Source organism: Daktulosphaira vitifoliae, unplaced genomic scaffold, assembly GCF_025091365.1.
Source record: "Daktulosphaira vitifoliae isolate Bord-2020 unplaced genomic scaffold, ASM2509136v1 Scaffold_2, whole genome shotgun sequence".
NCBI classification, from domain to species: domain Eukaryota; kingdom Metazoa; phylum Arthropoda; class Insecta; order Hemiptera; family Phylloxeridae; genus Daktulosphaira; species Daktulosphaira vitifoliae.
In genome coordinates, this window is record NW_026099573.1 from 38,303,424 (window position 1) to 38,319,656 (window position 16,233).

At 28.4% G+C, this 16,233-nt stretch overlaps 3 protein-coding genes across 3 annotated transcripts in view; all 3 read right to left on the reverse strand.

The window, feature by feature from the left end:
• LOC126898230 (zinc finger protein 493-like) overlaps window positions 1–2,192 on the reverse strand; it is a 4,516-nt gene extending 2,324 nt beyond the window's left edge. Inside the window, exons 1-2 of the mRNA XM_050672170.1 lie at window positions 2,153–2,192; window positions 1,569–1,650 (exon numbers count right to left, since the gene is read on the reverse strand). Of these exons, the coding sequence (XP_050528127.1) occupies window positions 1,569–1,650; window positions 2,153–2,192 (122 nt within the window). The remainder of the gene's footprint in view (window positions 1–1,568; window positions 1,651–2,152) is intronic.
• An 843-nt stretch (window positions 2,193–3,035) lies between these two features.
• LOC126898654 (uncharacterized) lies at window positions 3,036–3,596 on the reverse strand. Its single transcript, XM_050672916.1, has one exon. It carries the CDS (start codon window positions 3,567–3,569, stop codon window positions 3,057–3,059), a length of 513 nt encoding a protein of 170 aa, XP_050528873.1. The 5' UTR covers window positions 3,570–3,596; the 3' UTR covers window positions 3,036–3,056.
• Window positions 3,597–3,685: 89 nt separating this feature from the next.
• On the reverse strand, window positions 3,686–5,812 carry LOC126898661 (uncharacterized). Its single transcript, XM_050672926.1, has 4 exons — window positions 5,188–5,812; window positions 4,778–4,871; window positions 4,447–4,531; window positions 3,686–4,378 (listed from the first exon to the last, which is right to left on the reverse strand). The coding sequence occupies exons 1-4, from the start codon at window positions 5,319–5,321 to the stop codon at window positions 4,329–4,331; spliced, it is 363 nt and encodes a 120-aa protein (XP_050528883.1). The 5' UTR covers window positions 5,322–5,812; the 3' UTR covers window positions 3,686–4,328.
• Between the last annotated feature and the right edge of the window lie 10,421 nt (window positions 5,813–16,233).

Here is a 16,233-nt window from a genome sequence, read left to right on the forward strand (position 1 = left end):
GGAAAAAAAAAAAAAAAAAAAAAAAAAAAAAAAAAAAAACACATCATAGTAAAACCAATACCTTTTCAGCTTCGCATCGAAACTAAAAACATATTGACAGTTGTAGAAAATCAAATTTCATTAGAACCTTCAACGTCAAACACTTTTATGGACCAAATTTTTCCAACATCAAGTAATAATATATCAATAGCCCAAAAGATATAATATCTATTATTTCAATTCAATTAATACAATATAAAACTAACAATACAATTTGTGTTACAAAAGACAGAGTTCCTCGTCTTAGAGCAACAAAGTATGGTGAAGTTTTAACAAATAAAGTTGTGTTAAAATAATTGGAGGAAGCAACCTTAAAGAAAAAGCTAATCAAATATCCTAGTAAACGTGGGAGACCTAAGAAGGCTATAAAAATGCACAAAATATTGTGTTGGAACAATCAGTTGATAATATTGATGACGTAGTTTATCATTCATCAGAAGATGATTGTAATGACAATTCATTAAATTTAAGTATTGAAGGAGTTTTATACAATACACCAATTTGGTCTCAAATAAAACCTGGAGTATTTCTTTTAATAGATTTTATTGGAGGGAACCGTAAGAAACAACATTTTAAGTATGTTTGTTTAGTTAAACGTGTAGATGAAGATGATGGGGATATTTTAGTCCAAGGATTAAAAAAAAAATAATGAAATTGGAACTGATTTTTATATTGTTGAAAATGACTTGTCAGATATTACAGTAGAGATGATTCTTGCAATATTACCAATACCAACTGAACATAAGAAGAACAGAAAAACGATATACACGATACATAAATGTCAATGAAAAATAATCAGTTTAGGCACTATGTTACCTACTTATTCATACATTAATTTATGTGATATATTTTAAAACTAAAAATGCTGTTAGTTTGTTATTCTGTTTATAATTTTTATTTTACATTATTTTTTATGTTAAATTATTATTATCACTATTATATGTAAACAAAAGACATTTAATATATTTTGAAAGTTTATGAAATAGTAAGTAAGCATTAAATTGTACTAAATTATGTTAAAATAATAAAGATTACATAATTATTTGACTAATTTAATTGTAATTTATGTAATTCAAACAAATTTTCATTTGCCCCAGACTTATAACATTATCAACTATACTTTAATTTTCTCATATCCCATACACAATATACTATTTGGGGCAAATGGAAATTTGTAGGTATCGAATATATGAAATAATATAATGATAGCTGTAACAGAACAATTTCATTTGCCCATTATGTTTGTTTAGTATAACACTTGCTGTTGGAAATAGTTTTTTCATTTACCCCAGAAGTATGGAGCAAATGTAAATTTTTTATGCAATTTTATATATTTTTTTCTCTTAAAATAATCAAATATTTTAACGTTTGATTGAAATGTTAGACACATATTGTATATAGTTAAATAGTTTTTATCTAAACCAAAATTTAAAAAAATTATTACTATATGAATCTAATAAACGTTGTAAAACATGTAAATTTAATTTCTATTTACCCCACTTGACCCTATGTATAATTTTAATACGTACTTTTGACTCTTTTTTATCAAAAAATTATTATAATCTTCATCCATAATTTGTTTGCATTCCATTCTTACCAAAAAATTGGAGTCTAAAATAATTTTTAAATTTATTATAATCTTTACTCAAATAAATTTATCAGCTAATTTACAAAAATGGAATTTATACTTTTTAATTTTTAAATAAATCATTAAAGAAATACAAAATAATTTGAAACAAAATTTCAGTTTCCTTAAAATGTAAGATTAACATAAATCATGCTGTCAAAATATTTGATTTCTCTACAATAGTAATTTAATTAACAGAATATTTTTTTTTTTGTAAATTGGCCTTTTTAGACCATATTCAAGATTAAAAAATGGATTATATAAATAGTTTATGATTAATCTCTAGGCAAATAAAAATAAAAGTTAAGACTCTTAGTGTTTCAAGCAAGTATAATAGGTTGTAATATAAATAGATACAATTATGTCAGGCTTTTATGTATTAATAACGAAGTATGAATTTTTCACTTGAAATTAACGTATCTTGTTAATAAAATAATATTAATGACTTAAAGTATTAATCATATATTATTTATTGAATATCTTTACCTGTAAATACGTCGTCACTCATGCAATTTTCACTATCCATTTCTCTAAGTTCTTTAAATATCAAAAGAGAGTAATAAAAAACGTCAATACTAATCAAAAGATTATTAAAAATTGAAGCAGTAAAATATATTTAATATATTAAATTGAACAATTTGTAGTCATAGGTTTATAACAATTAGTTTATTTCAATGATATAATAATTATTTATATAATAAATAAACATTTATTTTGTTATTTAACATTTTTAATAAGGCCAGCTCATAAAAAACCAAATAAAGTCAGAACCTATCATTGTGATGATCTTGCATATTGGATTCAAATATATGAGATATATCGTACATAGATATCTGATAGTAATTAGTATTGCTATCAGATATATCTTACATAGATATTTGATAGTAATTAGTATTACTTAGGGATAGGATATCGAAAGAAAGTATCGATACTTAGTATTGAAACTAGTATCAAATACAAATATTGATATCAGTAAAATATCGAAACAAATGTATCGATATCAGTAAGTATCGAATCATTTTATAAACCTATATTTCACAGTATCAAATTATACTGTATGGAATTATGAAATATTGTAATTTTAGGATTCGATTCCTACTGATATCGATACTAATGAATGTTAAAAATATTTGTATAATTAGTACCAATGGGCAATGACTATAGTCATTACTCTGTTATTTCTATTTCTATCCACTAGTAAAAACCAAATATTTGCAATTATATAAATAAAAGCCTAAATATACGTAATTAATTTTAAATATAAATTGTCTTTTATTATTTATTATAGATTAATTTATACAAAATACTAATAATATTATAATTTATAATTGGTCATTATTAGCCAGTCTTCACATAGGTACATAAAAAAAATAATATATAAAAAATATAATTAAAACCAATCTTCCTCTGGGATAAGAGATAACAATAATATTTTTTGAAGGCGAGAACTAGTTAAACGATTTCTAGATTTGGTTAATGTTGCTCCAGCATTTGAAAAAAGTCGTTCGCAAGGAACAGATGTTGCAACCATGGTGAAATGCAAACTCGCTTGTTTATACAAAATAGGAAATACGTGTTTCATATCCTCCGATATTTCAAGAGGATCAGACTTCAGGGTTGATACTGGATTTGATAAGTATAACGATAACTCATCGTTCATAAAAGTTGTGGTCTTTTTCTTTTTTTGGCCATGAACCAAATATTTATGATGTGCCCAAAAATCGAAGTTGTCTGTTTTAGAATGTTCTCCTTCTGACTCACTAGAAGAAATGGTGTCCAATTTTGACAACTTTGTTAAATCTGCTATCGCACTTGAACAGGCTACTAGATCATTAAAATGTAAATTTTTAAATCTTGGGTCCAGAAATGTAGCAATTGCAATTGGTTTGACTTGTTCAATCATTCCAAATCTTCGAGTCAGTTCAGCATGTAATAAGTCTTTAATTTCACAAATTACCTCAAAATATGGTTTAATTTATGTTAATTGTTTTTGCAAGCAGTTGATCAGAGTTCCATCGTGTTGGAACATCTAATATTAATTTTTTCATTGACCCTTCTGGAACTCCGTTTTCCAACTGCTTCTTTCTTAAAAGATCACTAACTCTCACGCTATTTTTCACCCACTTTACGATATTTCGAACTTTAGAAATAATAGGTTTAATATTTTTTTGCCCTACTATATGTATTGCAACTAAATTGATGGTATGAGCAAAACAAGGAATGTGTCGGTGTTTACCAAAAGTTTTGTGAACAGCAGAAACAACATTTGCACCATTGTCAGTCACAATACTTACAATTTTTTCTTGATTTGTTTCCCAATCTGATAAAATTTTTTCTAACTGTTCACTAATATATTGACCAGTATGCCGCTCTTTTAACTCAGTAACTGTCAAACAAAATGATTTCAGAGAAATGTCTTCTAAGAAATGTACGGTGATACCAAAAAACTTTTTTCTGACATTGTCTCTGTCCATGTATCGAATTTCAGAGATACATGAGGTGAATTTGACAAACGCAATTTTAATGCAGCTATAATAACCTCATATTTATTATCAAGGGCATTTTTTATAATTTTAATAGAGGGAATTTTGTATGATGGTGCATTTCTTTAATGAACCGTCTAAATCCTTTTCCTTCTACTACAGAAAATGGACGGTAATATTTACAAATAAAGTAAAGTAATAGTTATTTTACGAAAATGATGACCACCTTCTGAAATATAAAAATAAAGTATTGATATTAATAACGTAAACAACAATAAATTATGATGATAAACATACCTGCATATGAGTTAATTTTTTGAAAAGCTTCAACAATAGGGTGTTTTAGCCGTTGTAGAGCCTGTGGTGGATCGTCTACACATTCCTAAAAACAAATTAATTATTAGATACAAATCTAAGAATAATCATGTGATTATTTAATTTTGTAAAAATAGTTATGTATTCATTGCTTATCAAAGTATCGATAAACCAGTCCGATGATAACAATTATTTTATATTTTTTAAGTTATTGCCGTACCACAGAAAATTAGATGCCTATTATATAAATACAAATACACAAACACACTATATATATAATTATACAACATATATAATAATTAATAATTATTACCTCTGGCTCAGAGTCTTCCATACAAAGCGTTAGTTGTCGCGACTGAGTTTTCGATGAGCAAGTTTCTGGCAATGTAGGCAATGGCGATACAGAACTACAAAAAATATATAAACATCAGTGTTTGATAGAGTAACATTACTTATAATTGAATCAGTTATTTTAAAAACAACATAAGTCATAAAATTGAAATTTTACACAAATTATAAATAACTTAATAATAACTTCATAAATTTACATTTGTTTGTATATTTACTTATATATAAATTTATTTTGCGAGTCTGTGATATTCATTATTTATGGTTTTAAATAGTGTATTTTTAATTACATTTATAAAATAATGACATGTTGTTTTTGAAATTACCGATTCAATTTCAATAAAAAATAAATAAACAATTTAATAAGTTATTTACTTTTGAGTGATAGTCAATTTTGACTGTTTGACTATGGACGATTTAGTATTAGTCAAATTTGAATGTTTTTTATATGTTTGGATAAATTTGAAGCATTGCCACAATAGCGTACTTCTTGTGAACAATGTTTGCATAATGCAAGAACAGCGTCAACTTTTTTAAAATATATCCAAACTTTGCTCTTTGGAGGAGACATAATTTTTTGAAAAATAATTTAATAAACAAAATATTTAAAAAATGTAAAAAAAAAGGAGCGGTCGCACACGTGCAAATCAATCGAAAATTAATAACGTACAAGGTTAATAATTTTAATAATAACTTATTAATGTTATTTAGAGCATTCGTGTATGTCCCCGATTTCATAGTACCTGTCTATATCACAGACTATATGAAAATATATGTATATAGTCTGTGCGACTGTGCCTATACGGCTATACAGAATGTTTGATATTTCTTGCCTTCTCAGTAAACGGGCATTTAATTACACCGATTAGGAAATCTATTGTATTGTAATTTGTGGACTGTGGTCGGTGGTTCAAAATAGATTGTTCGATACGAGTACTTTTAAACCGTTATGGCGGTAAATGATTCGATACTATTTATTCGGTACCAATACTTTTTTATCGATATGAATAAAGTATCGAAAGAATTGTATCGATACAAAAAGTACTTGTATCGAAAGAAAAGTATCGATACTTTATTCTAATACGTATCCAATAGCACGCACTAGCACTATATATATATCTAATATTATAAGTATAGTTTTACAATAACTATAACGAGAAGACCACTCGCAACAACGCGAACAAATTAATTCAATATTACGCGAGTCAATTACAATTGTCGTAATCGGTTGTTTTGTTTTATTTTAAACAATTTCCATAGTTATATAAGGCACAGGTAAACTGCGATTTTTCCAAGTCGCACCCAAACACAAACTTAAAAAAACGGCGAAAAAGGTACACTCCAAAAACTCTAACCAGTTACGGTGTACGTCGAAAAACGGAACAGAACGCAATATCGGTAATCCATATTCGGCAGCGGCCTTATCTCGGTGACAAGGGCGGGGAGACAACCGATGACAACCGATTGTCATATTAATAGCACAGACTATATGAAAACAGATAGTTCACTTAGCCGAGAACAATAGAAAAAAAAATCAAGCTCTCTGATTGGGCAGAAGACAAAGCAGTAGAGACTGTTGTACAATTTCATATTATTGTGCAAATATTTTACAATAATATTGTACAATTCCTCTATCAGTTACAAAAATTATCAATGATATTGGAATTAGTGACACTATTGCATTTTAAATACTTGAACGATAATTAATTATAACTGTTCGCATATTTATTTTGTTTAAATAACGTTTAGTCTTAATAAAAATGTTTTTTTTTTTAATATTGTCTGACATTATGAATATTGTGTTTAATTTGTATAAAAGTTGACATTTTGTGTAGTTTATTATTTCATAAATTTTTTGTCAACGTTTAGTTAGTTTTACCTATAATATATGAAGCTGTAATTTTTGGTAAAACTGTTAATAGTATTATATTTTTTATAAAATTTGAATTATTTTAGATATAATAAATAATAATATAAATTATATAATAAATTTTATATTTTTATTATTATTATTATTGTTAGCCATTTTTGGCCAAATTGTAGCCATTTTCACCGTGAAGACAAAATAAAGTCCGAAATTTTTTTTCCCCAAAATAAAGTATATTACATTAGCTTTAATTTAATATATATATAAAAGCGTCAGTATTTCCGGAACACTTTCAAAAGTTAAGTTGAAAAAGTTAATTTTTTGTGAAAAAGTTGTCATTTTGAATTCCCCACTGTGGGCTGGTAAAGGGTTAAATTTATAAAAAAAATATACCAAATAATAGGTAAAGACATCAAATATCTATATAAAATTTTCATTTTTGAAAAAGTTATGGTAGTGTTAAGAAAAAAATGTCAAAAATTACTGATTTTTAAAATTGTAATTATTTTGGAGATATCTCCCACTTATGAGGAATGAAGGAAAATTTTTCAATTTTTGAGGGTAATGTCTTCGACTAGATACGATTTGTGATCTTTTGACGTATCATTGAAAGAAATCGGTTCGGTGAGAGCTGAAAAAAACAAGGTAACAGACACACAAAAAATAAATAAATTAAAGAAACACACATCATAGTAAAATTAATACCTTCTCAGCTTTGCATCGAAGATAAAAAATACTGACCACTAAATATTGTAGGTACTGCATCATGACCAGCCGATTTTTTGTAGTCTTTTTCAAAAACATTTTATCGTCAAAATGATCCGCGCAAACTACTAGATTATTTTTTTTTGGATAAAGTCTCTGCCAAATGATTAGTTTGACAATTATTCATCCATAGTTTCAAACGATCATTTTCTTTAGGATAAGAAAAAAAGCTTTTATCCTTGAAGGAATATGTACCTGGACAAAACTTTACTGAGCATCGCATACTGGTGAGGTAGTGAGATATTTTGAAAGAAAGCACCAAATATAACACGAAATAAGATACATGTTATCATTGATAACATTAACAATAACAATTGTTACTGCTCAAGTCAAATTTAAGTAGTTAATAATTTACATTATAAAAACTGATAATTATTTAATTTTCATGACTAATTTAGGGATTTTGAGTCATAAATAAGGGATTATGGGTTTAATACCTTAATTTAATGATGTATTAAAATAATTTATGTCAATAATTATGTTTATATACGGAATTTCATAATATTTATGCTACAGCAGATTTAATAATGAAATAAATAATTTATTAATTATTAAAAGAATTTTTGCGCTCATACATATGGTTGCACTGATTTCACTTCTCCAATCAAAAAACCGTTTTGTTATCACAAGTGCGCGGTGGCTTAGTAGTAAGGAATATCGCTTGGGGTCGCAGGTTCAAATCCCGTACCGGTCTCTCTTTTTCACCCAATTTCCGGTACACTTACATTAACCGGCCGTCAATCCCTAGCGTTAAAACAATATTTTATTCTAGTGATCACTAAATTTTTCTGATTCTTTATTTAATTTATGTACTCATTATACTTAACATTAAACCTTATAAATGTTCTGCAAGACATTAAATGCAATAAAATAAATAAAATACACTACGTCACTATTAAATTGTCACAATAATGTACATCGCTCAATATATTATAATAAAATACGCGTATGATGTTTTTGTTTTTTTTTTACCAAAAAAAAAAATTAATTAAAAAAAAAAACTCACGGTTTTTTAACATGTACATCACTGTTGGGAATTTAAAATCAAAAAAATCAGTGCATGTTAAGAGTAAAACTTCTTTCTAAGTTATTCAACTGATAGAATATTAGACGTGTATTGGAATAAAATAAAAAAATATACCTAAAAACTTAATTTTCAATTAAAATTAATTAAATTTATTATTAATAATTTTCTTATACTATTGTCACTAAAGATATAATGAGACCATTATTTCAGAAGTTTTTTACAATTTAAAGCAATGAATGGTGGGTAGGAGTAGGTGCTGCTGCTATTATTATCACTAGTTATTTCCAGGGCGTGCTCTTTGCCCAATCTTATTATAAAAATAATAATAAGATACAAAGTACTGGCCCAAAAATGTTGTTATCGACTAGTCATTTTCTTAATCAGATAATTTTCTTATTTAAATTATCAAAGGAAATTTAATTTAATTTGGAAATGAATCAAAGGCTAGAGGTGTGGAGATCAGGTCTTGAAGAAAAGGGTTTAAGAATAAGTAGAAGTAAGACACAGTATATAGAGTACGAGTTTGACAAAGGAGAACACGAGGTAGGTGAAGCGAGGAGGTCAGTGACAATAGACAAGGATGTGATTGAAGAGTTTTAAGTATTAAGAGTCAGTTGTGCAAAGGAGTGGTGGTATTGATGAGGATGTAAGACACAGAATTAAGTGCGGGTAGTTGAAGTGGAGAGAAGTGTTGGGCGTCTTATGTGATAAAAGAATTCCAATGAGGCTAAAAGGTAAAGACTGCAATGAGGCTATATGGTTCAGAGTGTTGGGCGGTTGATAAAAAAGTAGAGCAGAGAATGAGTGTAGCTGAGATGAGAATGCTTAGATGGATGAATGGAGTGAATAGAAAAGATACAAGGAATAAGCATATACGAGGGAGTATAGGTGAAGCGTCAATCGTGGATAAGATGACAGAAAATAGACTTAGATGATTTGGTCATGTTATGAGGAGAGAAGAATCGGAAGGTGTAAGAACAGTTATAGAAATGAATGTTGAAGGAAGAAGAGGTAGAAGAAGACTAAAAAAGAGATGGTAAGATGCTATTGAATGCGATATGAGGACAGCTGATGTGAGCGTAGATGATGTGGGAGATCGTGTCAAGTGGAAGTTTAGGATAAGGGTAGTCGACCCCAAGTAGATGGGATTAAAGAGAGGAATAAGAAGAAGAAAGAAAAAATAATTTTCTTATTTATGAGTTAATTATATATGTATGTTATTAGTTAAATAATGTTGACATTCCTATATATTATGAAGAATAATTTTAAAAAGTAATTATTAATTAATAAATTAAGAATTATAAGTAGTTATAGAAATCAAATATTTTTTTTCTAATAAATAGATTACTGTTGCCTCGATATTATGAAAACTAAATTAGTGATGAATTTCTAATTTGAATCCAAATCTTGAAACAGATTAATTAAACAAACGGTTGATCGCATAAAAAAAAATTATAAAAATAAAATTGTACATTTTTTGTATCATATTAAAACTTATATAAATGTTAAATAATAAATAAATGAGTATGTAATAAAAAAAAATAAATGGTTTACATGTACAACCCAATCTTTTATAGGTATTGTTAAAGATCAATGTTTTTTGTTATATTGATTAATATGAATACAGTACATTTTTTTTTTAAAATAAATCTAAAATTAAAATAGGTTTTATACATTAAATCGAAAATAAAAAATATACGAGAGAGCACAGGGTAGCCTCAATGATTGTTTTGCCTGTAATTTATTTAGTTATCTTCTAACTCGTGACTGGAAGAATTATAAGTAGCCACATTGGCGAACACGAGTTGTTCATCGTAGTCGTACTCACAAAATATAATTTTTTTTCTAACATAACACCACAAGTTAGAAAAATTGTACTAACTTGTCCATCCTATATTTTAAAGAAATATTGATAGACTAATTTTACGAATTTGCCGCAAATGGTAACACAACGAAATCTAGACATTTCGGAGTTACACATAAATTAAAAATACATACTTTTTCCATTATAATGTATATTATAATTCTATTTCAGCCAATTTTGACTCTAAATAAATAAATTCAAAAAGATTTTAAAGCTATTCAAAGACATCTTCTAACAAGATTTTTATTTCGAATTCAATTCTAGATCATTAAACAATGTGAAAAAAGTAAAAGAATTTATTTATTTTTCTAAATTTTTTGTGATTAAAATTTATTTTAGTTATTCAATAGTAAACTTAAAGAGATTTGCAAAATTATTATTTTAGAAATATTTTTATTACTTTAACTATACTACATAATTTTGTAAAATCATTATAAATTAGCGTGGGTTGTCAAATCTTAGATCAATAGAATGTCACTAAAGTGTCTCAATCTATTAATAAAAATAATATCTTAAAATTCTAGTTCGATTGCAATTATATAGAGAGAGCTATTCGCCATAGTTTAAGACAATATAAAAAATCATCTTCTGCATAACTTTTTTAATATTTATTTTAGCTTTGATGCATAGTTGAAGAGCTATTCCCAACATGTGTAATAGGGTGGTCCTAAATTTTTAATGTTATTTTTATTACCAGGAAGCTCTTATAATTGTTCTATGTGTTATAAAAATAAGTTTTGTGATCAAATAATTATTTCCCGTGCCGTAGAGAGGGGGTTATATTTTCATAAATGGGAATGAATATTAGTATTTAATTTCGTAAATTTTACTTTTATCACAATAATTTATAAAACAAAATTTATTTAAAAATTAATTTTATAATAAAAAATTTTTTGACTTTTTACTCTTAATTGCATATTTCATAAGATAATTAATAAAACATATAAATACTCTGTATTTTCCCAATTTTTCCTTTTTTATACAATTCTGTATCTACTAACGTAAATATAATATAAAACTAAAAATAAATAAATATTATGTATAAATGGATTAGAATGTAGCAATTAATTAATTTATCTCGCTAAAATGTTAAAAATAATTTATTTTCCTCAATTGTCATAATTTCTATTGCGTTTGCATGTGATATGTCGAATAAATCATTGAATTTTTCAATAAAAACTTTTTCATTATTCTGATGGCTCGTTATAGAACTTTTGTTCCAATTTTTCTATTCTAAATATAGTAACTCTAATTTTTCTATGCTCCTTTCAAATTTTCTTACTAGAATTCTAGCTTTTTCCTTGAACACTTCAACTTCTTTAATAACCAAATAAGCACTAGTTCTCAAGTTTAATTTTACTTTTTTTATGTTGTAAAAAAGAACTCTTAACACATTTAAATTAAATTTTTTTTTTTTTTTTTATTAGAAATATACAATCTGTACAATGAGCACAATAAGCATATAGGATAAGAGTAGAAAAATTTACATGAATACATTTTGATGGAAGAAACCACTCATTAGTGACACTTCCCATGATTTTTTTAATTTTTTATTTTCTTAGAATTTTTATTTTATATTTCCAATGACTTAATTATATTATTATTAATTGATATTAGTAGATAGAAGATCACGGCACCACTTACGTTTTAAACGTCTGGGTGGGTCTCCAGGTATGAACAAGGTTGAGAGGTTTTTTATTAGGGGATTAGAGTGGGAGAGTAATTTACTGTGGAATCTTTTATAGTAGGAAATGGCTTCTTCATGAACTGTTTTTAAGTTGAGATCGTTATGAAGTGTATAATTAGAGATATAAGGAGGTGCATTGATTAGTTTTCTTAAGACAATATTCTGAAAGCATTGAATTTTATTGGTATTGGATTTTTTAGCATTGCCCCATAACTGAAGGCCGTAAGTCCATATGGGTTTTAAAAGGGATTTATAAATTAAAAGTTTAACATTAAAGTTTGTAAATTTATTGNAAATTAAAAGTTTAATATTAATGTTTGTAAATTTATTGTTTGTGATTAATGATTTGAGTAACCGCAGACGGCTATTTAAAGACGAGCGTTTATTTTTAATGTGCTGAGCCCACGTGAGCCGATTATCTAGTGTAAGTCCGAGATACTTGACAGAGGAATAGGAGGGGATTTGTACTCCATATAGGGAGACACCAGGACAAGGGAGAAGTCTTAAAGTAAAGGTAGTATGAACTGATTTTGATTGATTAATTTTAAATCGCCATTTAGTGTACCATTCTTCCATTAGGTGTAGGTGATTTTGCAAATTGACGGATGCAATCTGTGGGTCAGAGTTATAGGATAAGATAGCTTTGTCATCAGCATAATCTGCAACAATGGTGTTAGGAGTTGTGGGTTGGTCTGAGGTATAGATATTAAAAAGGATTGGGGATAGGATACCTCCTTGTGGGACTCCCGCATTTATAGAGGCTATGTCANATTGTGGGACTCCGCATTTATAGAGGCTATATCAGATACTGAAGAACCAAGACGGATTTGGAAAAAACGATCAGTTAAATAGGATTTAAAAAACAGGTAGTAAGAGGGATGCAAACATTTTTTTAATTTATATAAGAGGCCGTCATGCCATACCCTATCAAAGGCCTGTGAGATGTCAAGAAANTCTATCAAAGGCCTGTGAGATGTTAAGAAACGCACTTGTGCAATATAATTTTTTTTCAAGCGAGTACGATATTACATCTACTACTCTATGGATTTGATGTATAGTTGAGTGAGAAGCCCTAAAACCAAATTGGGAATTAGGCAATATATTATTGACAGAGAGACAGCAAAGTATTCTTTTAAGTAATAATTTTTCAAACATTTTTGCAAAGAACGGTAACAGACTTATTGGTCTAAACGATGTTGGTAGGTCAGGGGGTTTATTGCGTTTAGGAACTAATATTATAGTCGAGAATTTCCATAATAGAGGGAAATAAGACAGTCTAATAATTGCATTAAATATATGGGTTAAATGTATAATAGCTTTTTTGGAAGGCATTTGCAACTTCAGCCGTTATAAGGTCAAAACCAGGGGATTTGTTTGAAGAGTATCTAGCAATAGTGAATTTTACGTCATTTGGAGTAAAACATTTAACTGGAAGATAGAGTGGTAAAGGTGCATCAAGGTATGTCATAACAGAACTAGTCATTTCAGGTGAATGTATATTCGGATGAGGTTTGAAAGTGTCAGCTAGATGTTCTTTGAATAACTCTGCCTTTTCCAAGTCAGAGATAGCTAGACTTCCNTAAGTCAGAGATAGCTAGACTGCCGTTAGTTCTTTTAATTGGAAGATTAGTTGTTTTATATCTAAGAGCTTGTTTGGTAGCTCTCCACAGGCTACCATCCTTATATAAGTAATACATAAGTAATTTTTATAGGAGTTGGTTTTGTGTTGAGCAAGCATTTTTTTGAGTTTATTTGCTAACTTATTATATAAGTGTTTATGCGACGGAAGTCTGGTGCGTTGGAACAAAGCTCTAGCTCTACGTTTATCAGAAATTAGTTTTCTTATTAGCTCTGGTAAAACAACTGTTTTGTTTTGACAAGGAGTTTTATCTTCAGTAGCTGTCCAGGCAGCTATTTGTATGATATTAGTGAGATTTTTTACAACCTTATCTATGTCCTCAGTATTTTTAAGTTTTGAACTTAGTTTAATTTTTTGATTAACAAGATTATGAAACATATATCGATCTGTGTTTACTTGAAATAACTTGGGATGACTTAGATGAGTTTGTGGAGTTGAATTAATAGTAAGTAGGACTGATGAATGATCAGAGTTAAGCTCAAGGATATTGTCTATAGTGTAATTTAAAGTATTCGGTATTTTAGCTACAAAAATATCAAGTATGTCTGGATTTTTACGAATGGACAAAGGCCAATATGTTGGACCAGTAGGAGCAAGAATATTCAATTTTTTGAATGATTCAAAATCATGTAGAACAAGACCACGGGGGTTATTTGAGCGACAGCCCCAAATTTGGTGTTTGGCATTGAAGTCGCCACCGACAATGAAATTACCTTTCAAAGTGTTAAAATAATTGTTGAACAACATGTTCGTGACCTTATGTTTGGGAGGAGAGTATAATGCAGCAATAGTAAATGAATTGTTATTAAGTTTTAAGGATATGGAACAGGATTGTATATAGTCTTGGGAGTAATTGGGAAGAGGTATGAATGGAATAGAAGATTTAATAAANGAGGTATGAATGGAATAGAAAATTTAATAAATATAGCTACCCCTCCATGAGCAGTATTGTCTGGATGGTTGCATTTTAATAATTTATAACCAGGGATGAAAAAATTTGAGTATTCTGTAAAATGAGTTTCTGTTATAATTGCAATGTCTATCCGTTTAGTATGAAGGACAGTTTGTAGTTCATTAATGTGGTTTTTTAAGCCATTAGCATTAAACTGAAGGATTAGTAATGAATTGTGTGTAAAGGAATGACTAGTCATTTTTCTTATCGAGCAAATTGGAGATAACTTTTGTTAGGAGAGATATAAGGGGATTGATTAGAGACTTAAGGTCTTCAAGGAAAGTTGACATGACTTTATTTATATCTAACGAAGGTGGAGAAATTTGATTATTAGTATTATTGGAAGTAATTTGAGCATATGTTTGTTTTGGAGATGTGTGGTTAATATTAGGGAAATCTTTTAATGAGTGGTTGTCTTGTTGTACATTAAAATTCTTATTTTTAAAATTATCATATAAAAAATTACTTTTATGTGTAGATTTTTTTCGTTGTTGCAGATCTCTGTAAACTGAACATCCTTTGTAATTGGCTGGGTGGCTACTTGAGCACAGTGCACATTTTGGAGGTTGTTCACGAGGCTTTGAGCAGTTAGACGACATATGATTAGCTCCACAGCGCACACATCTCGGCGGGTAACCACAGTAGGCTTTTGTGTGACCATAATCTTGACAATTTGTGCATTGACTTATAGTTTTGGGTTTATACGGCTCTTCAACTTTAATCTTTGTATGTAATAAGGAGGATAAGTCATATATTTCTTTAGATTTATCATTTGGTTCCAAGTCAACAAAGAAGAGTGGTAAGGGATTTTTACTAATTTTATGAATAACGTTAGTTACTTGCCTAACTACAAAAAGTCTAATTTCAAGTTCATTTTTTATTGTATCCACCGAAGTAGTAGGATGTAAATTGCGGATCACTATGCGTAAAGGCTTGTCTTCTTTTAACTGGTAGGTGTGAAATTCTGCTTTTTGTTTTTTTAAAAACCGTACCAGTGTTCTATACGAATCTGGATTTTTTGTTTGTATTTTAAGACGATCTACTGTTGATTTACATATGAAATTGTCCACTCCAATCAATTCAATAAGAGCAGTGCAAAGATCAGTGAAGTTTTCCACACCTTTTATGAAAATAGGGGGAGGGATTTTGATTGGTTGTTCCGAATTATTTTCAGGGANAGGGATTTTGATTGGTCCGAATTATTTTCAGGGAGAACCTGAATATGTGTGATTTCAACATCATTTTCATCATTAAGTATTTCATAGCGGTTTGAAGAGTGGAATAGTTTAATACTTTTTTTGCTAGAAGTGATTGAGGGAGGTGAACCAGTATTTGAGTTTGAAGAAGAAGAATGTTGCCTTTTATTGGGAATCTTTTTCCAGCCATCGGCAGTATTATTCAACACAATCGGCGAGAGCTGATTATTTGTGTTATTATTACGATTAACGTGATTATCAACTTTGTTAGTAGTTATAGACATGACGGCGGCGGTAATTTAGATAAGAGGCCGTCGTGCGACAGCCCAATAAGATAAGTACCACAGGCAATGACGTGTGGATAACCGACACGGCACTGCTTTACGTTTGCTGTTTAATATAATAGTTTTTTTTTTTTTTTTTT

Excerpts from the sequence above, each read along its gene's own strand:
- LOC126898654 (XM_050672916.1), bottom strand. The coding sequence starts at position 3,569 with ATGATTGAACAAGTCAAACCAATTGCAATTGCTACATTTCTGGACCCA.
- LOC126898661 (XM_050672926.1), bottom strand. The coding sequence starts at position 5,321 with ATGCAAACATTGTTCACAAGAAGTACGCTATTGTGGCAATGCTTCAAA. Across the intron at positions 4,872-5,187 it reads AAATTGACTATCACTCAAAA|TTCTGTATCGCCATTGCCTA; the intron begins GTAAATAACTTA and ends TATTTTTTGTAG. Across the intron at positions 4,379-4,446 it reads AAAAATTAACTCATATGCAG|AAGGTGGTCATCATTTTCGT; the intron begins GTATGTTTATCA and ends TTTATATTTCAG.